This window comes from Poecilia formosa, unplaced genomic scaffold, assembly GCF_000485575.1.
Source record: "Poecilia formosa unplaced genomic scaffold, Poecilia_formosa-5.1.2 Scaffold144, whole genome shotgun sequence".
Classification (NCBI taxonomy): Eukaryota; Metazoa; Chordata; class Actinopteri; order Cyprinodontiformes; family Poeciliidae; genus Poecilia; species Poecilia formosa.
The window spans coordinates 1,418,712-1,444,353 of NW_006800083.1; the positions used below are offsets into that span (position 1 = coordinate 1,418,712).

The 25,642-nt window shown below is 38.1% G+C and overlaps 2 protein-coding genes across 5 annotated transcripts; one reads left to right on the forward strand and one right to left on the reverse strand.

The window, feature by feature from the left end:
- Nucleotides 1-1,677: 1,677 nt before the first annotated feature.
- cpda (carboxypeptidase D, a) lies at nt 1,678-24,237 on the reverse strand. 2 transcript variants are annotated; one of them, XM_007563066.2, is made up of 22 exons: nt 23,412-24,237; nt 21,570-21,817; nt 16,634-16,776; nt 16,360-16,529; nt 14,502-14,902; nt 14,195-14,386; nt 12,420-12,587; nt 12,157-12,266; nt 11,566-11,668; nt 11,083-11,225; nt 10,826-10,995; nt 10,429-10,731; nt 9,579-9,774; nt 9,174-9,309; nt 8,881-9,027; nt 8,589-8,687; nt 8,431-8,495; nt 7,750-7,881; nt 6,712-6,897; nt 4,328-4,430; nt 3,355-3,562; nt 1,678-3,182 (listed from the first exon to the last, which is right to left on the reverse strand). In XM_007563066.2, exons 1-22 carry the CDS (start codon nt 24,053-24,055, stop codon nt 3,080-3,082), a joined length of 4,170 nt encoding a protein of 1,389 aa, XP_007563128.1. In that variant the 5' UTR covers nt 24,056-24,237; the 3' UTR covers nt 1,678-3,079. The 2 variants fall into 2 exon arrangements, with proteins under 2 accessions (XP_007563128.1, XP_007563129.1); XM_007563067.2 differs by lacking the exon at nt 1,678-3,182 and having other exon boundaries at nt 3,239-3,562; nt 23,412-24,236.
- LOC103145581 (uncharacterized) lies at nt 4,563-6,056 on the forward strand. 3 transcript variants are annotated; one of them, XM_007563063.2, is made up of 2 exons: nt 4,563-4,861; nt 5,154-6,056. In XM_007563063.2, exons 1-2 carry the CDS (start codon nt 4,826-4,828, stop codon nt 5,664-5,666), a joined length of 549 nt encoding a protein of 182 aa, XP_007563125.1. In that variant the 5' UTR covers nt 4,563-4,825; the 3' UTR covers nt 5,667-6,056. The 3 variants fall into 3 exon arrangements, with proteins under 3 accessions (XP_007563125.1, XP_007563127.1, XP_016532433.1); XM_007563065.2 differs by lacking the exon at nt 4,563-4,861 and adding an exon at nt 4,868-5,083; XM_016676947.1 differs by lacking the exon at nt 4,563-4,861 and adding an exon at nt 4,868-5,005 and having other exon boundaries at nt 5,152-6,056.
- Nucleotides 24,238-25,642: the final 1,405 nt, after the last annotated feature.

The following is a 25,642-nucleotide window of genomic DNA, read 5'->3' on the forward strand; positions in this document are numbered from 1 at the left end:
AAATACCATATTTAAAAAGCAAAGACAGGATGTATTGAAAACAATTTAATTTTTTTTGGGCAAAGTATACTACATATTCTACTTGTCCAAGTGAAAAAATTAAAATAAAGCTAAACCAATGTTCAATGTGTCTGTTCAGCTGTTTTTGCTAAATTAATTTAGCCCTCTGTTAAAGGAACATTGCCCACCCACCCTTTGTGTTTTAAAAAACACAGATAGACACTTCCTGCAGTGCACAATGAAAAGGGGAAATGGCTTGGACTTTTTAAAAGTCTCTGTAGGCACACTAGCTATAGCTCCTTAAGCAGTGCCTTAACTCTTGAACTTTTCAAGATTGTTCACATTACAACAATAACATGGATTCTATTACCATATTTTGTGATAGAGAAACAAAGTGGAGCAATGATGTTTTGAAAGTAAAATTTGAAAACTGTGATGCACATTTGCTTTATCAACATATTTTAAAGCTGATAAATAATTTTGTGGGTTTGTTGTTTTGTTTAATGTCTCTATATAAATACAAATCTCAAGTATGTCCCAGCCTGTGGTGTGCAGTTGTCTGTTTTTGACCCACTGTTCATGGCAGCAGGAGCTTGTGTTTCTCATGTATAAACATTTTCATTTGTGTTCATTTTGAACACATGAATTTAGGTTTTCAGTCAACTATCAACGACCAGTAGTTATATGGATTTACTGGATATAAACCAATTACTAACCTATGCATTTGTGTTGGATGTCTTGTTTACAATGCATTTACAAGAATCTCAATTAAAGACGAGCTCTTTGAATAAAAAGCCAAAACATGTTTTCTCATTTTCAGTGAACTTTGAGAAACATCTCAATGTGACACAACCTGTTATTAGATTTAAATTACAATATGGCAACATGTAGCTTTTAGGCTTTTAATAAAATAATCGTCACTGCCTTTTTAATGACATATTTCTAATTAAGTTAGGTTTTCCTCTAGTTCATAGCCTGCTAGTTTACATTGCAATATTTGAAAAAAAAACAACTGAAGCAAGACATGTGGTTATCAGGTGTTTTATTGTGTAGTTTTGCATGTTTGTTGCATGTTAGCATATTATGATCACATCAAGGTTCTGGTGAAATGTTCTGCTGTGTGTGGATTTACCGCAAGCATCAAGTACAATTGACAAACAATATTTACAGTTCCAGTTTCTTTATATAAAATCTTCACACCCACACTGTGTGACACTTTCAAAAGCTCATAGAGAATTCGAAGGGGCTTCACAGACATAGCATAAGAAAAATAATTTGCAAAACTGTCTCCCAACGCAAATTTTAAGAAATAATCTCTTGTGAAAACAGCTGGAGGTCAGGATAAACTTTGGAGTGACCAAGATTATATTGCTGCTAAACACTGCATTTGCCTATCGCAATGCACGTTCAGTGATTTCATAGCAACCAACAGTAATTGAGCATTTCAGGCTTGAGCAAATCTATCCCGTTTTTGATTTTGGTGATTTATCTGGTTTGTTTTGAAATGCTTTTAATTACATTTATGAAGTTAAAAAACCTAAAAGAGACACAATATAACCATAGTTTCTACTATTTTAAAGCTTTCCATGTGACTCCCATGTCTTTGGAGAAACTTGCGTCTCACTGAGTCAATGAGAAACAACTTTTAAACACATAGGAAAAGTTACAACCTGGAGATACTGAGGAGAATTTTACCTGGATAGTGTCAGAGGTTTGAGAGCTACAATTTTATGTTGTGGGGCACAAATACCTTTGATGTATTTTTTTTTTATTAATTAATTGGCAAACAAACCAGGTTTGATTTTAAATGAAAGTATTTTGTCATCAAAAATATCAAAAAAATAAAGCTAAAAAAAAGAAGGCTATGTTTAAAATAAGGGACAACTAAAAGCCAGCAGTAACTTTCTATACACAAAACTAAGTTATACTGAAACATAAATCTACTGAAAAAGGGAATAATAAATACAATCTTCACTACATACTTAATGCTTTTTGTTTTTTTTTTTTACTTTCAGCAGTGATAGACGGTCCTTGCTTTCCAGTTCTGGGATTTTTCCACCAAAGTGGTTCCAGTGGTACTGGAGGCAGTTCTTAACTGGTTTTATAAAAGAAATGGTCACTTTTTCACAGCCATGGAACCATCTTGATGCTACATCATTGCATCACCATGAACATTTTAACCAGTAAATATATGATCTTCTGGAAGAGAACTGGTCTATGCAAATCCTGTTATCTGTGAATGAACACTCTAATTTCAGCAGCTTATCAATTAAATCAAATTTTAAACAAAAACATAAATAAAAACACTGTGAAACAAAAAGCTAGTCTTACTCAACTGATAAAACTCTTAATTTATTCAGTTTCTACCATTTTTTTTTTTTTTTTACTTAAATTAGCTCAAAGACTAAACTACATTTTTAAACATGGCACTCACAACAGTGTTGTTGTTCTACAAGAACCAGACTCCAGCAAATACTAGGATCATTTTAGAACTGGGACCGCTCTGGTGGAGTAAAAGCCCTTAGTGCAGGTGAACTCTCCTTATGCACTTTCCAGTCCAGGGAAAATTTTATTTAAGCCTGACAACAACAAAAAAACACACACACAAAACTGATAAACTCCCAGGCAAGTCACCTTAAAATTGTGCCAAAACGTTAACGAGAAAGATTTTTCCATCTTTTCTCATCAGCAAACTACTGGATGGATCAATTCCCAGCATAATCTCAGTTTTATTGAAAGCAGATGCAGCTTTGTTACATCTATTTCAGTCTGACTGGACAGATAAACCTTCAGAAGCCAAGGCACAGAGTTGGAGTCGTTCTCCCAAAGGCTCGGACACTTTCAGTGCAGCTACTCTACTTTGGATCAAGAAGTAAAAAAAAAAAAAAAAGGAATTTCCAATTTTGAAGGATTGTTAAATTGTTGCTTATTTCAAAGATCCATTTTGGGGGATACCGCACTTCTTGCTAGATTTGTTTTCAGGAGTTCATTTGGACTTGGCAGCTTGGCCTTTAAACTGGGGCAGAACAAGCAGAGGCCTTTTTGAATGGCACAAAAAACAAAAAGCCGCTGCAAAGGATCAATGAGGCCGGAGAGGAACTTCTTCATTCACTCTGTGTTCATCATCATCATCGTCCTCCATCGCACCCTGCTGGTCAGGCAGTAGTCCACCAGCAAGACAACTGATGGTGTAACAGAGAAAATGCTTACATCACTCATTCAGAAAGAGAGGCGGTGAAGCTGATATGAAGAGTTCATTGAGATCCTTAAGGATTTAACTCTAGAGGGATTAAGAAAAAATAAAGCAAATACTGAATCAAACTAGTGCAAATCTTTCAGATTTTGTTCGCATACAGTGTCTCTTCATCGCTTTCGCTTTCGTCCTGAAACTCATGGGCGAGCAGGGACTTTTTGGAGCCCATGGAGTTGAGGTGGATTTCATCGTCGTATTCGTCGCGGTGCTGCCGCAACCGGTGGAAGCCATCCTTCTGATGGTCGGACTTCGCTGAGCACACGCACCAAATGATGCACGCCGTCAACACCAGCGCTGTCATGGAGGCAGCTGCAAATATGAAACAAGAGACGCACTGTTACACATTTTCAACTTCATAAAACAACAAACATAAATATTACTAAAAATTATTAATAATTCACTTGGAAAAAATTTGCCTTTTAAGTGTAAATAAAATTATGATTTCAGTACTTTTCTGGTCAGAAGTTTACCTACATTCATCATTGCTGATATTCTGATATTGTGGGATTTTAAAGCTTTCAACTGTTCTTCCCCAGCATGCAGTGATGATAAAAACAAACAGCTAGTTCTCTCCCTGGTTTAACACACCTGGATCCAATGATGGCTCATTAGAGGCCTAAGAAGAACACTGACATACTTAAATGGTTGCAACTACCACCAGTGAGAGAACGAAAACATGCAGGACGCCGACCGACTTTGGGCACCCCTGCTCTATTAAGCCTGCTCTTCAGGCTTCATTTTCAAGAATTAGCCATTAAGTTTTAACTTTCCTGTTTGTCCACCAGATGGCGCTACTCATCTTTTTAGGCAAACTTGACTCAAGTTAAAAAAAAACAAACATACATTATCTTTACTGCAATTGTATATTTTGTCAGAAACAAAAGTTTAGAATTTTAAAGGAGCTGTTAAAGTAAAAGTAAAGACAAGCACATGATAGGTGTATGTAAAAACAAACTACTAATACATTAGTATTTTAATACTAATGTATTAAAAGACATTTTTAGAACTGAGATCTTGCATTAAAAAAACAAAAAACAAACTAGTCCATCTGCATAAGGCTCTTCTGATAGCTACCTGCACAGGCCACAACAAACTCCCTTTGCAATCCAAATATGCTGTTGTCTACATCAAACTCTATCAGGACAAAAGCAGCAGCTTCATGGGAAGTGACCACAACCTGGAAAACAGAAAAAAAATTAAGTAAAAATAGTTAACATAACCAAACTTTCCTTTATCATATATGATTGATATTGGAGCCATGAACAAAACATGCTACTGTTTATGTTTGTGGAGTGGCTTGTTTTCCAAACTGAAGTGAAAGCTAATGAAAGGTTATTGAAACTTCACTTTTGAAAGTTTTAATGGTAACTGTGTTGGCATATTCACATCTGATCGAGGGCTGAGGGATTCAAATTAAAGCAAATATTAAATGTAGTGGTTTCACGCTCTCATGCATTACGGTTCGACAGAGAGAAATTAAAAGGTCACATCTTTGTATTCAATCAGGATGTTGTTTTTTAAATGAGGTAAATAGGAACATCTCCGTCTCTCAAAGCTTCTTTGACAACAGAGATGGCTAATCATCTAATCAGCAGATCCCTTCTGCAGGTGCGTCTGTTTAGTATAACCTGCTGCAGGTTTGTAACTCTAAAAAAAAAAAAGTGTTGGAGAGGAAAAAAAATCCTAATATATTCAGCTTAAAGGTAACTTACAAAAATCACATTAAGAATGAAGTTGCTGGATTACAAGGCAGATTGCATTTTAGTAAAATGATTTGAACCCAAACAGAGATTGGTTGCAGAGAAGAAGCTCTCTGCGTCTTCTTCTACTGTTAGGACATTTTTGTACCGTTTTCTGATAACGGAAGAATTCTTGAAACTAACGTCATTTCTCTTTTCAGGTAAATGAGATGCTCCCTTATGAGTTGAGACAGAGCATTCGATGCCCTAAAAAGTATGGACAGACTGTTAAGGAGAGGAGCTTCTTGTTGGCTCCGCCGTTCGGTTCAGAGCTCATGTTTGAGGAGCACGACGCCGAGAAACCGCTGGACGAGAGGTACATCAGGAATGCTGCGGTTATTCCAGATCTCTCTGATCAGCTGTGCAGCGCCAAAGCTGTCGAGATGGAGGAGACCTCGGGCGCTGCTCTGACGATCCATGGGTATTCAGTGGAAGACTTTCAGAAGACCTATCACTCTGTGGTGGATCCGCTGCTCTACAGGCCCTGTGGGAAGCTGAAGCCTTACAGCCTGGAGCTGGGGTTTACCATCAAGGAACACCTGCTGGACGGGCTGGCTTACCCGACACTGGAGATTTCAGAGCGCCCAGATGGAAAGATGGAAGTGACGGAGAGGTTCTGTGTGCTTCGTTCACCACCTTATATAGATGTAGACTGTAAAGGGGATCCGTGGTAAAATTCCTCCAAAGACTTTCTATAATAAGCATGATGGGTTTGCTCTCTGTTAAACTTATTACTATATACTTCTATTGGATGTTGTTTCGTTTTTCAGCCAAATCTGTACAATTTGAGATGTATTATAATCCTTACTGTGAATTTTTATGAGGCGTATTAGTCTGCAGGTACAAAGTTTTTATATTCATGTAGTTCTAAAGTGATGTTGTACACTAATCCATAAATACATGAACAGATTAAATAATGTAAATTAATAAAGACAAGTAATTCCTAAACTAAAAATCCTAAGTTTAAAAGAAAACATTTTGAGGTTTGTATTTTTCCAAACGTTCCAGTGATTCAGTCATTAGAAACTAGAGATGTGTTAAGAAAGTAAAACCTTCATTTCAGTTATTAAACATAAACAGGAAAAGTAATTTATTTACGGCAGAGGGTTTCAGGCAAATGTCTTGGTGCGTTCTCGCCAAACGCATTTTGAGCATCAGGTGCATCTGGTTTCCATTCAAAGTCTTTGTGGAGGCGAGTTGAGGGTCGTTGCGGCACTTTTGGAGCGTCTAGCGCGGTGCGTTTTGAACCGTTTGGAGCGTTGGACGCGTCGCCTGCGTCCAACGCTCCACATAGACTTTGAACGTAAACCTGACGTTCAAAACGTGTTTGGTGTGAACGCACCAAAAGTGCACACACATCGAACTTTTAACGTCAGACGCTTTTTTGACGAGTGTAATACTGTGAATGCACCATTCATCCCAATTGTGTTGTACTAAAAATAATTTTTATTAGCCTTATGCCATCTAATTTTCTGAGAAACTGAGTATTCATCAGTTTTCATACATTAAGCCATAATGTAGTTACTAGAAATTAACAGAAAAACCTTAAATACATCATTCAATATCACTTTCAGTATTCAATAACATTCTATCTATTAATATGCACCTGGAGATAATATTTATATTAAGAGCGTAATTGCTACTTGATGGGCTCATAGCGGTATGTTGTTCTGACATCTATGCTTTACATAAAGTATTTGCATGTAAAACACAGCGTACCTGTTTATGGTGACTTTGATAGCCTTCAGCTATGACGTCAATATTATAGGAGCCCGGGTGGACGAGGACGTGGAAGTAGCCGCCCTCAGAAGTAGAGACTTTCAGGGTTGTGTTCAGAAAAATGGTCGCGCCGACAATCGGTTTCCCACTTCTGTCCCTCACTACGCCACGCACCCCTTTATGGACCTGAGCAAAAACATTCATGGTTTGTGACACACCTCTGATATTATGCCATTAGACTATGGAAATATTTAATACATTAATACAATTTAATAAAATTTACTCTGATGATTACACTACAGAAAAACGGAAATGTTCAAATTATATTTTTAAGGATTTAATTTTTTCTTTTTTTTTGAAGAACTATATAATTCTTAATCTCAGAATTTATCAATAGACCCAAATTTATTATTTCTTTTTGTTGAAGAAAACTTGATGGCTTCATGGTTTTTAGGCAATTTCTAAATACAAAAGAGAACTAATAATGAATATTTTTAGAGATCGTGTCCCCAAATACTTGCTCATAACGTTTCTATAATGAGATGGGGAATAATGTCTGTAAATATAAATATTTTTTTAATCATCTCTGAACTTTTTGCATACATATCCAGATCTGAAAATGCTTTTCTAAGAATTCTGCATTGGTCATAAATCCAAACTTTTAGAAAGTTGTCTTTTATAATGTGCTCATCTTAATAAGACTCGTCTCTTAAATACTTTTTTTTTCTTCAGGGCAGTGTCTGTAGATATTACACATATGAGGAATAAAAATGTACATAATTCAGAATGAGGATTTAAAGGTAAATCTGATAGAAAGGGATCAGATCAAGAAAGCTTCAATAAAAAATAAAATCTGTTAAGACTCAACTTAAGTAAGTAGCAACCTGAAAGTGAATGACAATTTTAAACTGAATTTAAAAAAAAATAGGAATACTAAAATATTTTCTTAGAGATTAAAAAAAATCTAAATGCTAAACAAAACATGTCCATATAAAAGTACATTACTAAAGATCATAGGTATCCAGAATAAAATCCTACCTCCACCAGCATGCTGAGGAGAGCCTTTTTGTTCTCAGCCCAGAGCGTGCCCAGCTGGTTAGCAGCAGGAAACAAACAGCAGCCAGTATATACTGTGATTTCTGGGCAGTGTCCAAAATCCATACTGAAGTCCTGGAATGACACGAGAATGAAACTTAACGTGAGATAATAGACAAAAGAAAGTAAAAGTTGAAGTAGCACTTTGTGAATGTTTTGTGGGTACAGTTCAGGGATGTTCCTGTTCCCCTTCCTAACTGTCCCACAGCTCAAAGCATTGTCCAGAAAGACACGAATGAGCGAGTTTGGTTTAAAAGGACTGGACTGGCCACCATATGTTCCTAACCAAAACCTAATAGAACATATTTTGGATGAAATTGAGATTTTGAGCCAGACCTTCTCATCCAACATCAGTGTTTAACTTGACATATACTCCTCTGGGGGAATGGGAGAATATTCCCAAAATCCCACTTCAAAACCTAGCAAAAATCATTCCCAGAATAATTTGACATTAAATCTTAAGGATTAACAATGGGGTATCAATCAAGTTCATATGTGTGTGTCTAGAAACGAGTGACCCAATAGTTTTGGCAACATATTGTGTATATTTTCAGTAAAAATGTACTTTGTTGTTAAATCTTCCATAAAAAAAAAAAAACTTTAATTCCAGTTGAAAAGTCTTACCTTCATGCTTCCCATGTGACTTTGCAGTTCTGCTGCTTTCATCACTCCATCTGGGACATTTCCCACTGAATACAATGAAAGCAAACAGTTAAACACGATTATCTTCACTCAGATATAAATGACAGACATGGCATCCATTAATAAAAATTAAGTCATACTTTGCCCGTTGTTGGAACATGCAGTGTCACCGGGGTGCATCTTGGGATGGTTCTTGGCGTACACTTTTGCCAAGTACTTCAAAGTGGCTTCATTATTAACTACAAAAACAAATTATGCACATTTAATTTCATCCAGTTTGGGGATAATGAAGAGAAGATTATCATCAAGGCTTGAGCAACATAAATCATCACGGTAGGGAAGATTTTTTCTTAAAGTAATAATATGTAAAGGCTTTACAGAGCACAAAACAAATAATGAGACAAAATGTTAAGCCATACAAAGAGGTGTTACCAGTCTGAACAGGTTTGTCATAAGGGTAGGTGACAACCAGAGCGCCTCCATCCAGGGCGACAGACAGACTGAAGTCATAGCTTTGAATAAAATTCATCATTGCTTTGGTCTCTGGTTCTGGCTCCATCAAATGCTGTGACGAGTTGCCTGTTAAAGTAGGAAAGGAAAGTAAAAACAGCTTATGGAAAGATGGAGCAAGCCTCTCAATCAAGTCTACTGTAATTCAGCTGCATCTTATTCCAAGCATCTTTTTGACAGAAATGTGTCAATAAATGTGTATCCAAATAACGGACCGAAAAACGTCTTGTCAAGGTCTTTGTCATTGGAGTTGGTCAGGCCGCGGCTGGACGAGCATTTCTTCTCCGCCGCCTGTTCCCGTCCGTCAGGGTTGATGGAGGGCACAATGAAGATGTGGGTCTCGTTGATTAGCTGGAGAATGGAAGAGGTAGAGAAGTCAAATTAACACACGTACCCCTTGAATGTTTTCGCATTCTGTCTTGTATTTCAACAGAAACTTATGTGACAAACCCTCACACAGTAGAGAACAAGTATAACATGGTAAAAAAATACATGAATTTGAGCATTCTTTACAAATACAAGCCTGAAGTGTGCCATGCATTTGTATGAAAAAACATGTTTTACAGCTTGCATAAAATGTTTGCAGGGCTCTGTGTATTTCGGGCGACACCGACACCAACCTTGGAAATGGCGGCGTTCTTGCCGTAGTTGATGCACAGAGAAGCGGCAAACTCCAGCAGCAGCTCCGTGCCCACGGGAGCGTTGCCGTGGATCCCTGCCACAAAGCGGATCTTCGGTTCAGACGGCTCGGGTTCTGCTGGATTGTTGGAGATTTCCAGAGCCAAAATGTTTCTAAACTCTACACTTTGGCCCAGTCTAAACACAAGAAACACAAAATCACATGAAGGGTGAGAAACATATTGATGCGTTGACACCCAACTCAATCAACAGCAGGTGAAGCTAAGCCTTGCTTTACAGCCTTGAGATAAATTAAAAGGTTCATGTTTACTCTGAAAACTGCAAGGTAACACAGTGCTGGGCAATAAGGTTTAAAAATAAAATCTCCATCTTAAAAAAGTTGTTTTAATTATGTCTAACTGGGTTTGTGTTGGTTCTTTCTTCAAATATACTCACTAATTTGCACAATTACTTCTAAATCCTGTTACTGATAATAATATGATGCTGCTGCATTAGAAGATTAATTTCTATTAAGTATTATCTGAAAAACTTAAAATATAACTTCACATGAGAGGTTTCTTCATTCTAATTTTTTTGTTATTCTTTTTGTTGGAGTTATAAAATTATGACTTTATTCTCCTAGGATTGTGACTGTATTCTTGATGACAGCCCTGAGCTTGCCGTCATCACTCTGAACTATGAAAACTAAAGGTGCACGTTGGTGAAAACAAAAAAAATCCAGATTTTCCAATAATTATATCTTCAAAACCCAAAAATTTGACAAATCATTAAAGTCGACTTATCGCCCAGACCCTGTAAGTCAGTGGTTTTGGATATTAACAGCATACCCACCTGTGTAAAGATGTAATTTGGGGGAAGTTAAGCGTGAGGCCTCTCAAGACGGCTTCCAGGTCTTTTGGGCGTCGGTAGCGGAAGCTGCTGTCAGTGGCTGTGCTCTTGACCAGCTGCTCCAAACCTTGGTCTAGAGACAGCTCCTTTATCAAGCTGTTGAGCTCCCTGTCAGATGGGCTCCGGGTCAGCTGGGGAACAGTGGACGCATGGCCGGTATTTTCCGAGTTTAAGCGGGTCAGCCTGAAGTCCACTACCTCTGCTCGGTCCTTTGAGACCGTAGCGTAGGTCGTCAAGGGTTTATACCTTTACAGATAAAAATAAAAGAGGGGTTTTTTTTAGGTAGTGGAAGGAAAGCCTTTTCTCTGGTGAGTTTCACTTTCTGAAATAAAAACGTTACCCATCAGCAGAGGCAGTGACTGCATAAGTCCCAGGAACCAGCAGTCTCCAGTAGTCTCCAGTATGACCCGTAGTGACGTTGTGGTCTATTCCCCCCACGCTGATGGTGGCATTGGGAACTCCCACTTTATCCTGGTCATCAGAAACTGTGCCTTTTATTCCCGTGTGAACCTACAATGACAAACAACAAAACAAACAGGAGTAAATAGAAAACAGTGAAAGTGCTAAATTGCTAACACTGACTCCTGCTTCTTGTACCTGGTGCATAAACTGCAGCAAAGCTCTCCAGTTTTGTTCCCAGTATTTTGGCAGCTCCTTAGCCAGGGGGTACTTGACGCAGCCCAGCTCGATGGTCACCTCGAAGCAGTTTGTGTTGATGTAATTCCAGTCCTGCATCCCACCTGGGGAAAATAAAGTCTTCATTATTTTCGGCAGTGGCACTGAGTGCACTTCAAAAGTTATTTTAGACTAAAGATGACCTGAGTAAATACAAAATACAGTTTTTAAATTTAGATTTAGTTTGTCCAGGGGATTATCTAATAAATGGTATGGATGCCCATCATTGGTGGCAATGAGTGTTTGACATCTCTTGGAGATATTTTGTGAGGTTATTTGATTTCACTAAGGTAAAGTTAAGACATTCAAAGCGGGAGTGAGAAAGGCACATTTCAAATCTTGAAAATAAAATATTACTCATGTGAATAGTTGACGTTATGTGAGCTCTGAGCAACGAAGGCCTACCGGGAACAGTGTACCAGTTGGCTCCATTAGTGATGCCATCCTCAAAATAGTCCTCTGGGTCCAGGTCGTCACAAGGGTGTCCTTTGTACATGAGAGGATTCTCCTGCACACAAATTCAACACAAAAACAACTAAACGACGACTTCATTTGTTTTGATGTTAAAAGCCAAATCTCTCCACAGATCGAATAGGCAAGAGTGAGCCCGTCTTTTTTAACTTCTGTTTTATTGCAAAAGAAAAAAAGAAACATCTATGTATTTTTGGGGATTTTCTATGCAAGACAAAAAGTATCATAGAACTCTTCAGCAGAAGATTTTCTGTTTCTGAAAATGGAAATTCGCATTTTCACACCTTTAATATGATATTTAAATTAAATCCACTGCAATCAATTCTTAAGCAGAAACTAATCAGATATAAATGTATTATTTTCTTTCCATTTTGTGGTTCTATGTAATTTATCAGGATTTTAAAAAGGCAAAACGAGGAAAGGTTGTGGAGGTACTAATAATTCTGTCAGGTACGGTACAGGATGAAAATAGACATATAAATAAAACTTACTAATTAAATTTTAGCCCAGAAGAGATTAATTTACCTGTGAGTATGCTTTGGCCACCTGCTTAAATACTTCATCATCAGGCGACCTGCTGTAATGACTAAGCCCCTCTTTGTCATCATCAAACGGGTAGTTTACCACCAAGGAGCCTGAATTTCACAAAAACATTGCATTTCACCGCTTTGTTAGTGTAACTAACAACCAACTGTGGTGCTAAATAATAAGGTTTTCATTGGACGAAATAGAAAACTAATACATAAATGTAATTAAATGACAACTTTTACACTGGATGACTTGTTTACCTCCGTGGAGGTTTGCAGACAAAACAAACGGGGTGCTCTTCAACCAGCTCATGACAGCTATAGTCTCTGGCTGCCTGGGTTCGGTGATGGTGACAAACTGGTCTGGAAAGTTGCGATTCAGATCATAATCATTGCTGTTGTTCCGTCCTCTGTAGCCCTTCACGTCACCTAAAGGGAAGCAAACTCAGGTGGTGAGACATTGCTATGCAACAGTCACTGGAGCATGTTCCTGTTTGAAGGTTTGTCCTTTAAATGTCACTTCCTGTTGTACTTCTGCAGTAATTATTGACTAAAGGATGTCACATGGAAAAGCTGCTCAATAGATAAACAGAGAAGTTGAAGGAGGGCACATGAATTTCACAATAAGAAGGGAGATAGTGACATAAAAACAGTTAGATTTGTCCAATATATTCTTGTTAAAATATTGATATATTTTGTACAGTACGTAAAGTTAGTCCTTCTTTCAAATAATAACTAGGATGCTGGCGAAACACTGAACTGGCACTTTTATGGTTTTGACCACTTTTTAATGCATTTGCTTGAGAGTGCCTTTAACCAACCTTGAAGAGAAAAAACTATCAAACAGGCCCTGAATTTAAACACAAAGAGCAAGCAAGAAGACAAACATCTCAAGCATACAGACTGACAGGAACGCACACAAATTACAAACAAATAATTGACTTGACGTGGCCAAGTCAAATAGTTGACTGCAGGTTCAATAGGAAAGTCAAACAGAACAAAAATGAGAAGTCTTTGGCAAGTTTCTGTACTACTATTATCACTGCTTATCTTAATATGTATGTACACTTACTAATACCCGTCTGCTAAAGCTGCTTTGAATTATCCTGTAGTTTACATTTTCTTTAAACCTATGCCCATGCATGAACAGTCATCATGCATGGGCAAAAGGAAACATAATTATATTAAAAGGTTTTTTTGTTGCTTTGTAGGACAGGTTTAAAAATGGTTGACAGAAATCCAGAAAAAGCTTAAAAGACCTGACATAAATAGACATATATTTAATGGTTCATAACTGAACGGTATAAATATGTGGAAACAGTTAAATGAAAAAAATGACTGGTTAAATATTACTTTAATGGGTCTGAACAAGTGCATTTCAGAAAACATCTAGTTCTGTTAGAAAGTGTGTGTGTTGTTTATGGTTAAATTAATGTTACTGTGCATGAAGAACAGAGTAAATCCCTTTGTGCCATGGTGTTGCAGTTTAACTTTTTGTCCTCTTTTCTTAAATAACCTCTTGACCATCTTATGCTAAAAGTATTACACGCCATACAAAGGATGTAGGTGCCTTCAAGAGTTTAAATAACTAGTTACTGTGTTACTCAAAAGATTTTTCCAACTCCCCTGCAGTATCAAACAGTGAATGAATTTTCATCGGTGAAGACAGAGTGTATGAATAATGTAGCATGAGACTATTATCTGGACATTCCAAATTGTGTAGCAATTACTTAATTGTTTCATAGCAGTTGCAGCCCCATGTCATAGATTTCTTTCTTTTTTTTTTTTCCTTTTTTTTTGTCTTAGTTGGAGATCTGATGTCTGGAAGCTACAGTATCAAAAACACTGGATCCATTACTTTAGCTATGCTATGCTTTACAAAACACTGAAATTGCTGGCAGATATGTAGTGCAAGCATAACTCACCTCGACTATCTGAAAACCATATACTGTATTTACCAAAAACTACATTTAAAAAAATTCTTAAATTAAAGAAAATATATGACTTCAGTCTCCACCTGTAAATATTTCTCTCACCTTCCACAGCCACCTCGTAGCCATCGGGGTTCATGGAGGGCATGATGTGAATCCTAGTGCTGTTGACCAGCTGAGTGACCTCAGGGTCGGTACCGTAGTTGCGACACAGATATTCAATGAGGTTGAGCAGCAGTTCCCTTCCCACCACCTCATTTCCGTGCATGTTGCCCACATACTTGAACTCCGGCTCCCCTGAAAGAGATAAAAAGAAACAAGTCAAAGCATTAACAATATGCATACACATCCTGTATAAATGAATTTAAAAAAGGGCAGCTGCTCTCATTGTGTTGTGCAGTTTGCCGCTCACCATGCTCGTGAACATTAGGGTTGTCCGAGATTATCATCACATACAGCTCCCGGTCTTGTACAGAGCGGCCGATGGAGTAAAGATGGGTGATGGAGGAAAACTCGCTGCTGTACTTTCGTAAGAAGAGCTCCATGTCTGCATAGTTGTGGTGACGAAACTCTTTTGGATGGACGGACTCATGACCAGGTGGGACGAACGGAGGGGTGGTGGGAACTGCGTGAGCCTGGCTGTTGTTGGAAGCCTTCGTAGAGGGAGTAACAAGGTGACTGGTGGATGGAGTTGAGGTTGTAGTTTGGGGGGTCTTGCCTGCAGCCTCACTGACAACAGGCTGCAGGGTAAAGTTAATCTCAGTGGGTTTGCCCTCATTAACCTGAACATTGTTGAATGTCTTTGGTAGATACCTGCATACACAGAGACAGACACATTAAGAAAGATTAGGCTTTAATATCAAAACTACAAAAAGCGATGGCCCAACTGTGTCATTATTCTGGCTTCACCAGAACGTTCTCCACTAGATTAGATAAGAAATTCTCTTCTTTGTTTTACAAACTAATTGTTCTGTAATTTTTGGAGGAAGTAAGACAGGATATGTGGCTACTTGCTAAACGATTCACAGCCCTTGAACTGTTTTTACATCTTGTCATGTCATTGTCAAATTGACAATGCATTTTGTTTTAAACATTGGGTGAAAATCACCAAATCAACACAAAGTAATGTGTAATTGTGAAGTAAAAGAAAAATTGTGCATAATTTTCAAGAGTTTTTAATAAAATACAGAGAAGTGTGGAAGTAATTTGTATTTAGCCCCTTTATTCTGAGAACCCTAAAATCCTGTAAAACTGATTGCTAGACGTCACACAATGACTAAATAAAGTCCAATTGTGCATAATTTGATGTCAGGATAAATCCTGCTGAACCTCAGAGGTTTGTTAGAAAACAAATTGCACAGCATAGAGATCAGGGAGAGAGTCGTGGAGAAGTTTAAAGTAAAGTTACTTTTTAAATCAATATCTCCTACCGTCGCTCCTTGCCCGGCCTGTAGACAACTGGCAGGCTGAGCAAGGAGGGAGCATTAATCTGAGAAGAAGCCAAGAGGCCCATGATAACTCTGGAGGAACAGCAGGGTTCCACGAAAATATGATGATTAATAAAATTCTCCACCTGAACTTTAATTTACTCATTTGTATGCAAAAAAGCTGTGTGCCAGAAAACTAACACGTGGATGCATCGTGCTGCAGAGGTGTTATTTTCCCAGCAGAGATGAGGAAGCTGGGAAATTGATGAAAATATAACAGAGATAAATAGAGGGCAATGGAAAAAAAAAACTCTGTTTACAGGCAGCAAACAACTTGAGACTGGGCCAGAGATTCATGTCCAGTATGATAAACGCTAACCATATTAAATGGTTTAAATCTAAGTATTTTAATGAATTAAATGTCAAAACTTAAATGCAAGACCTGAAACTTGCTACTCAAATTAACTCTCCATCCAGTCTGACTGAGCTTCAGCTATTTTGCACAGAACTGGCAAAAATATGGACCCTCTAGTTGTGTAAAGCTGATTGAGACATACTAATCATTTGGTCCAGTAATTTTACTGGTTATACAAACAACATTCTGACTCAGGAGGTGCTAAATACAAATGGCTATCACAGATTTGCCTATTCAGATTTTAAATTCTCAGGAATCTGAACTCCTTTTGAAAGAAGAACAACAAAGAAATAACGAAGAAATTAGGACTTTTAACCAGATCTTTTTGTGTGCGTTTCCAACTTACAACAGTGTTGCTATGCATGAAAGGCTGTTCCTTTAAAGCATAGCTTCACTTTGCACCAAATGTGGTGTGTGTAGAAACTCACCCTGGAGCCACAGCTGTGATGTTGTAGGTTCCCGGGAGCAGAAGGCGGTAGTAGTCTCCAAATTTTGCTGTGGTCAGGTTGTGGCGGATACCAGCAACCACAATGCTGACATTGCTGAGGGCGGAACCGCTGACTGCATCTTTCACAAAGCCACGAACTCCCATGTGTACCTGGAAGAAAATAGTACTATGAGTTTAAAAAGGATTCGTACTGAGAGATTCATGATGACTGAGAGACGTTTCAGTTTCTAAGGGATAAACTTTGTGAGCTTTACCTTTTCCATATAGGCCAGAAGGGACTCCCTGTTCAGATCCCATTCCTGATGCAGCTCAGAAGCTGGAGGGTGCTTGCAGCAGCTCAGCTCCATGGTGATTTCCAGGCAGTTTCCATACAGGTAGTTGTAGTCCTGCATTCCTCCTGAATAACACGGCATCAACATAAACGTCAGCACACTACAACAACAAGAGTCTAATTATAAATTTGAAATTTGTCAGACTCTACAATTTAACTAGATATTCTCTGAAGCTGCCTGACATTATTTCCACTGGGGAGGTCAGGGTGAGAGATTATTTACTAAAAGTCCCAATGAGGTATCTGCAGTTCACAAGTCGCCCAACCTTCTGGTAAAGTCAACAATAACACACACAGAAGAGCAGGCTGACCGTCTCTGTGGTGCAGCTCTGGGCAGTCAGAGGTCCCATCGGTGAAGAGCTGCCATGATTGCACGCTTGGTGGCCACAGAAACCAAGTCAAACAGTTACGACCTTATAAAGCAGTCGGAGTAAATGGGGTCAAGAACTGTGCACTGAAAAATAACTTGTTCATTGGCACCAGCTCACTCTAGACTCAATTACAGAGGAAAAACTAAAAACAAACTCCAGGATTCCTTCTAATTTTACGGCTCTTGACTTTGAGACTCTTTGAAGACTCTTCCAAATTAAGTTTTAGACCAGCAAGAATAGCAAAATACAACTTCATAATTTTACTTTTTAAAGTAACCCAGTTAGGTATAAATGTATCAGAATAGTAAAGCATTTGTCAGCACTGGGATGCAACTCAGTGCTTTTACATGTAGGTTAACTAACTTCTGCTGTCAGTGTGTTTTGATCTTAAAAGTTATGGACAACAGGTTTTAATCACTTATTTTTTTTTGTATTTCTGCAGATTTATGCCCAGGTCCCTCTTGAAAATGAGATCTGGATCTCAATGGGGGTTTTACCTGGTTAAACAAAGGAAATAAGGAATATTAATACATTTCCAAGCCAACATTAATTAATCTATAATATGCTAAACCTTTTTTTATTTTCTTACATATTCAAAATCAAATGATCCCAAAAAACCATGACTATGTGTCAACCATATTTGATGTCCCACACTTCAACATCAGACAATGTTCAGTCAAAGTGAAATAGATATTTTACGTTGATGCCCAAAAGAAGAAAAGTCTTGGACGAGATGAAAACAACACAGACTACAGCAGAAACCGGTGTGGTCGATGAATCGGTGGTTTGACTTACAGCGTGTGATAAAAGACATGAAAAAATTTACAATCTGAGACGGTCAACAACAGACCATGACAGAAAAATTAATGTTGAATAAATTTTGAAATAAAAAGATACTTTTCAGAAGCACTTTTTTCTGTTATGTAATACATTTTCAGCATATAGGCATGATAACAAAATCACCAACATAAAACAAGCATGTGTAAAAACAGAGCGCCAATATGAGAACAGCTAATAATTTTAATATCAACACTAAATGTGTATTTGAAAAGACAGCGGTGCAAATATATTGTCAACCTGAATTTAATATATTCAAGGCAACAGTTAGAAAACAGTTCTCCAATTAATACTACATGCCAATCTAAAACATTCATCGTTTTATATTGGTTTTGCTTTTTTTTTTTTTTGTTTTTCCTGAACCACTTAACTCAAATTTTTTTCATAAATGCTGACACAAGCTTAATGGAACCACTTCGCAGCATGACAGCTGGATTCCTGCCATGATGCTGGAGGTCACACGCCCAACTCACTGCTGCTGCCATAAAGGAGACTTGGCCCAATCAGAAGTGCTTCTAGCTACGTCGTGCACCTGCTGAGAGTTTGGCTGCAGGTCTGCCTAACCAAAGTGTGCATGTGCTCTGTCAGCTGTTGAAAAAGGAGCATCATCCTTTTTTTCTGTTGAACAAAAACGACAAACATAACCTGCTTGCAAACCCATCGGTTATCAAAACCAGCCCACAACATAAAGAAACATGGCCTCAGCATTTATTTGAAGGAGGGGAGTGCTAAACTTTACCTTCAGGGCACCTTTGAGACTTTAAGCTCTGAGGAAAGAGACAGAGCTGGGTAACATGGCAACCACACTGCATATAAAATATTTAAAAATATCTCGCCTATAAGGGATGAGTAATATAAGTGCCTATATTCAGTAATGACAGAAAATTATTAGCTTCCTGCCACAACATAAAAGCTATAGAGCACAGAACTGGCCAGAAGACATAAGCCTTTGTCTCTGGCTACGTCTGCTTCATAGTTTAAACTGTCACTGAAGCAAACCACCAAAGTAAACACCCTGCACCCACAGAGTTTAACAAACGCAGACCTTTGCTTAAATATCCTGTTGAAGTAGGAGATTGTCACACCCTGAATGCAGCAGGAAACCACCGAACAGACAATCAAGTCAAAACCAGAGTTAAACCAGGATGCGCTTTACTGCAGGATGTCTGCAGTGGTTGAGATATAAAAATCCAACACCAAGGAAAATCACCTGCTTTTCTAAGCAGACCTGTCGGCTGTTCACAGAAACAAAGAAGAGCAGCACAGATTCAGTGACTGCAGTGACCTCAGGCTCCTCAAGGGTTTCAGTTCTGTAACAATTATCCTATAAACTACTTGCAAAGAGTCTCTACAACTCAAATCTAGGTTTTTGAATTAGTCTTTAGTCGGGGGAGGGCCTGGGAGGACCTTAAACTGAAAAGTCAAAACTTAAATCCAGTTTCAGGTTATTGTGCAGTTAAAGAAGAAGCAGAGTTCTTTCTGATTAGATTACAGTGAATAGTTGTGATGGTGGATTATTATTTCAGGCTCTGTTTGCCAAACAGAACCGTCCTCTGTTCCTCACTCTCCCTGCTGGCAGCTTGCCTTGGCTTCTCGTGATCTCACTCCATGTCCTCCAGGCAATGTTTCCATCCAGTGCTGATAAGTCCGAATTTAGGTGACATTTTGGACGGAGGCATCCCTCAGTTAAATAAGTGATATCTGTTCAACTATTTCACACCAAGTGGTGCTTATCTTGAGTCATATGAGGTGCAGAATCTGTCTCTGCTTGATGGTGGGTTCATTTTTTTTTAGACAGCCAAGAGCCAAGATAAACCTGGTCAAAAAGTGACAATTTTATGGACAAGTAAGTCATTAAATAACTATTTAAATATGTGAACATTAAAAAAAAATGGACTACAAATCTGACTAAAAATATTAATGCAATCGGGGGGGAAAAAATGATCATTTGGGGATGAAAGAAGACATCATGGCTCACACAACAAACTTGGTAAAGATAATAGAGAGAGAAACAGACAAACTGGGTCAGAGGCCCATGTTTTTATAAAGGCAATTAAATCAGGCTGATGCATAAGAAGTCGCCTCCTGATGGACTCTTGTCATAAAACTTGTTACAACACAGAGCGTCACCAGAGGAAACCTGAGCCGAAACCTGAAGCTGCAGACTCGCACAGCACCGTCGTCCGCCCCGATAAAAGCCAACCAAACAAAGGAGTAACATATGACGGTTGATCCAATTTCAGGTTTCAGACACACAGTTGTTACTGTGCCTGAAAGTATCCCCAAAAATTAGAAGCAAAAAGAAAACAGAATGGTATTTGTTCCAGATTTTCTTTGTATTGGTACAAATAATAAGGGCCACACAGTACGACTCTAAATTTGTTGGCTGTTCTTTTCCAAGTGACAGGAAAACATATGTTCAGCGTTGGCAGAAACATACTGAGCCTGCTGGTGTTCAAGGGGTTTAAAGGTCACAGGGACTGTTTGAAACATTATGTCATATGCAAAGAAAGTATGGATTTATTCCAACTTCTGTCGTCTTTACATTATTCATTCATGAAAAGACAATCAATCAGATGTAATATCAGTCATACAATAATTATGACTGATTTACTAAAAACTGGTTAAACAAAAAGGCACAGGACACGGGGATTGATTTTAATGTTGAATTCTTGGTAACAATTAATGACCTCAGAGAAGAATACTGTATATTATCATGTTATCAAGTATAAATATTTAAAGAATGACTGATGAAAAAGACCAGATTGTAAATTATTGTCTTTCAAAGCAAAATAGTGTTTTTTTCTTGCCACAAAAATGCCTTTTGAGTCAGGCCCAATAAAACAAGAAACGCTTCCAGATATGCATGATGACAAATATTTGTCCCTTAAGACTGTTTGACTACAAGCAATGGAAATGCTTTTGCAACAAAGATCATATATGTTCTGGAAATGATTAATTTGTCTTTATTTGCCAACAGCAGTCTATCTCTTAGTAGAAACACTTTTATACGCAAATTAGGCAACCAGTACAGTCTTTAATTTAAAGCTGGAGTATGTAGCTTTTATACAAATATTTGTCTTTTACATTTTTGTTAAATCTGTCACGGGACATGTCAAAGAAAAAACTTTTCAAGAATGCAGATTATAGTATACAGAAGAGAAAAGCAGACATAAAATCCTGCCATACTCCTGATAAAAGAAAAAAAACAAAGTCCCGCCTTCAATGAAATAAAATGAAACAACTTGAATCTAATTCAATCCTGAACATGCTGCAGCTTGTGCACAGACACATTCCTGAACGAGCTGCAAGCAATCCGACAATCAGAAACATTCTTAGTTTTTAGACAGACAGTCCCTGCACAAATGACAGACTTACACCAACATCAAAAACAACAGCAGGCCAGCTGTAATTGAAAAGCTTCTAGGACAGCACGAAGAATGTGATCCATAAAACTGAACTCGGTCTAAGTCAGCTGACCGTGGCTGTAAAACCATGACTAAGATTAAAGGAGCTTGAAGGAATCACATAACCAAAACTGGCCTACTTTTTAATTTCCCAACGTCGCACTGATCATACCGCAGCGGACTTTCACCATCAGATTTATTTAAAACATTCTAACATGAACAGCTGAACTGCATAACCACTCACCTGACACATCATACCACTTGGCTCCATTGGTGATCCCGTCTTTAAAGGTTTCTCCGGGAGAGTCGGGACAGTTAGGGTGACCCGTCTTCATCACAGGGTGATTTCGGGAATACTCCAGGGCCAGGTAGCGAAACAGATCATCATCGGCCGACTGGCTGTAGAAGCCCCCTTGCTGGTGGGAGGCAGAGTCGTCGAAAGGGTAACTGGCCACCACAGAGCCGCCGTGCAGGTTCCCAGAGAGAACAAATCTGTGGCGACGGGAGCAGCAATGTAAGTAAGTTAGAGCAATAATTAAACAATTCAAAACAACTACAACTCAGAAAGAGTAGCAGTTTATTTTGTCACCACGCATTCAACTAACTTCCAATCCAAGATTGTAACACACATTTATTTTAAAGTTTTTACTGGCATTTCCCAAATTAGACAGTTTTTTTTTCTTTTTGGTTTTTTTTTGCCAGTAGCAAGAATATCTGTTCAGCCTAAACAGATGCCTGCACTCCAGCTGCTGCTGATGTCAAACACTTTTTGTTGTTCTTTTTAAACTTTGTTTTTTTTTTTTTTTATGACAATACTGAAAACAAAAATATAACTGCTCAATAAATGTTATTGTGCTTTCACAATGCCATTTTGTTTGTCTTGAGCCTGCTTTGTTACTTACATCATAAGTCAATGTACGTTATCACATGTTAAATACACATCTGTTAAGAAATGATGACGTAAGTTATTAGCAGCTCTCCTCTCTAAATAACTGGCTCCGGGCCTTTGAAAATACTTTGTCTGCTGGTCACAAAATGACCAAACGGGAATTCGTCTGGCAAAATTTTGCACTAAAATATGCAGAAAATCTGGAAAAATCTCATTTAAACTCCTCGGTGGACTGCAACGGGATGCAAACGTAAAGGTTGTAGATGGATTGACACTTATTGAAACACAACTTTTAGAAAGAAAAGCATGAGGAAAACATTCCACTGAGCAGGTAGGACAGTTATGTAATGTCAAGGTGCTACCAGAATCGCTTTTCTGAGTCACTGGCAACAAAACTTTTACACAACTAAACTTTGAATGTGAATGCCAGCTGACGTCTTTTCAACTTAGTCACATAATAAGAAATAAAACAGAGAAATTGTACTACTAGTTAGAACCTGAAGGCCTAAAAAAAAAAACATAAACAAAGCAGTAAACATGAGAAAAGTATCCACTGCTTGAGGCTGGCCGTAGAAGATACTTCCTCTGATAAACCAGCTGAGTAAGATCCAAAAATAGCCCAGGCCTCAAGAACTGCAAGCTGAAATGTACAAACTTTAAAGGTATGAGTTTAAAAAGAACATAACCACAAAAAGATGAATATTCTGAGCAATAACCTCATGAATATAACAACATTTAGAATCTCTGATTCCATATGTTTGCCTTAGAAATATACATTTTGCTTACAAATAATACAATCGGCCAGTTTCATGGAGTCTCTCTTCAGGATCTCACACCTGGCACAAAGATGGCTGAAAGTAAACACGAGGAAGACGGGAACAAGGAAAATTGGGATTTGTCTACTCCACATCCTCACTGCCATCTTTACCAATAATATTCCCACTTTCTACTGCGCAGTCTTAATAATGGTATGACATGCACTTCATATGGATCCTAAAAAGATAACAGAAAATTTAAAACATCAAAATGTTAATCAATGTCTTAACTTTTATTTCTTGTTTTCTTAAAAAAGGAGCCAAATGTTGATCAACTGTTTCTAAAAAGACACAGCTTGTTGTGGTGGTGAGAATTCCTCTAAAAAGACGATCAGGACCACTTTTTTAATGATTTCTGTCTGCAGAGAACAGTAGTACTCACTTTTTCTCCTTGATCCATTTTATCACTTCCATGACCTCTGGAATGGTATCTGGACCACTCACTGTGGTCCCGTCAAACTGATCGGGAAAACTTCTGTTTAGGTCCTTATTTCTGGCATTATTTCGACCATCGTTTACACCTTCGCAGTCCCCTTCCTTTGACTTCTCAAAGCCGTCAGGGTTCATGCTGGGCATGATGTAAATATCCGTGCTGTTCACCAGCTGTGTGATTCGGTCCTCCTCCCCATACTTAGCGAGCAGGTGCTCCACCAGGTAGACCAACACCTGTCTGGACACGGTCTCATCTCCGTGCATGTTCCCCACGTACTTAAATTTAGGCTTCCCCGGCGTGTCTTTGTTGGGCTCCACGGTGATCCGCATCACCCACAACTCCCTGCCCTCCACGGACCGACCAATGCTCGACAGGTTCGCAATGTGGGGGTAGCTCTGCGCTAAAGCCTGTAAGCGTTTCGTTAGGTCAACATAATTGTAGTATTGGTTGTAAGTCTCTATCGTTTCCGAAGCACCGGTGTTTCGTCGCAACTGCTTCTTGTCTTCACCCTGAGACACAACAAGACGAAACAAGGCGGAAAGTAACACCAGCTGTTTTAACGTCTTCGGAAGAGGCTCCCAGATGAGTACCATGTTGACCTAATATCTACTTCCACACCATCCGGTTTTCTCAACTAAAGAACTGAAAAGAATGCTTTTCTTTCTTCTCTTTTATTAAGGTCTTTCTTCGCGTCACAGCTGTTTTTCTGCTGTCAGGGCCACACTAGCCTGCCTGTTTCCTTTCACTTCCGTTCACCTCCCAATGGGCGGGGCTACAATGTGACGTAATTTTTTTAAGGTGGACCATGAGAGTTAGCCTCCAGCGGGTCTAACTCCGTTCAGGAAAGAAACTTATGTGTCGTACACGAGAGATTTTGTTTATAAAATATACCCGTCAGTCAATAACTTTTTTTAATAATCTGTTTTTGTGGGTGGTTTTCAATTCTACTGATATAGCTACGGTAAGGAAGATGTATGACTAAATAAATAAATAAATAGTTCAAAACCGGGAGTTAATTTAAATTTATAGTGATTGGTCCGGGTCATCTTCGACCTTGAGATTAAGTATATTTTTAAGATTAAAATCAACCGTATTAGGGGAAAAACGATGGGGGAATGGGACCGTCCGAATCTGAAAAAAGTAACAAAAAACTTACACTTAGCAAATAGAAATAATCTAAGAATCTCTTGAAAAAGAAGTTTAGTTTGATTTGCTATCAAATAGTAAAGAAAAAGACTATGTATGTTTACTTTATGCGACGTATTTACCTTATACGTTTAGTTCGTTTAGTTCTTGATTTACAGATTTATCTGTAAGTGCATAAAATGTACAAAAATACAAATACTTCTTCCCCTGGTTTATGAGAGTATTTTCCGTTTCTTGTTTTTTCACCAAAAAATTATTTGTGTTTAATGATGGTAGCATATTTTTAATTCTGTAAAAACAATTACACGTAAAAATACATCTAAACAATTTGTGGATGATATAACCTAATTTAGAAGATCAAAAGAAACGCTGAGACATTGCTTAATTTTGTTCAAGTTGAAGCGCTATTTCTCAATGGATGTGATGGAAGTTGTGAAAACAAAGAACCAGCTGTGCATCTGACTGTCTGCCCAAAGCTATTCTACTCACAAATATATCTAAAAAGTATATCTGAATTATGCAAACCAAACCTTTGGTTAAGCCAGGGACAAAAACATTAATACAAAGACATAATTAAAATTTTTGGGGAATGGAGCCAAGCTAGTTTACTGCTGGCTGTGAAGCCTTGAGGAGCAATTATCAGAACATTTAATCATTACAAGACACATTTACTTACATATTAAGCTGGTTAACCTAATACTGTATGGCAACTCAAGTTATATATTAACTGTTATGTGACACTGTATTCATTTTGCTAGTTTCTGATCAGTCCTGCTCCTAGTTTATCTTGAAACATTTTGTATTCAGAGAATCACTTTCTAAAGAATGATGGCCTTTTTACAAGCTAAGATAAGTTTCTCTAATATTAATGATTGGTATGGTATGTATAACAACATCTATTTGATCATATTTTGTCAAATACTTCTGCCTATTTAGGGTCAAAGACTTCACTCTACCCTGATCTTTATTGGATCATGGCTCTTTCTCCAATAAATTGCCAGCACAAAAATTTGTTTAAACTAATATTACAGACT

Excerpts from the sequence above, each read along its gene's own strand:
- LOC103145581 (XM_007563063.2), top strand. The coding sequence starts at position 4,826 with ATGGCTAATCATCTAATCAGCAGATCCCTTCTGCAG. Across the intron at positions 4,862-5,153 it reads TCAGCAGATCCCTTCTGCAG|GTAAATGAGATGCTCCCTTA; the intron begins GTGCGTCTGTTT and ends TTCTCTTTTCAG.
- cpda (XM_007563066.2), bottom strand. The coding sequence starts at position 24,055 with ATGGTACTCATCTGGGAGCCTCTTCCGAAGACGTTAAAACAGCTGGTG. Across the intron at positions 11,669-12,156 it reads TGGCCAAAGCATACTCACAG|GAGAATCCTCTCATGTACAA; the intron begins GTAAATTAATCT and ends ATTTGTGTGCAG. Across the intron at positions 8,688-8,880 it reads TGACAAACCTGTTCAGACTG|TTAATAATGAAGCCACTTTG; the intron begins GTAACACCTCTT and ends TTGTTTTTGTAG.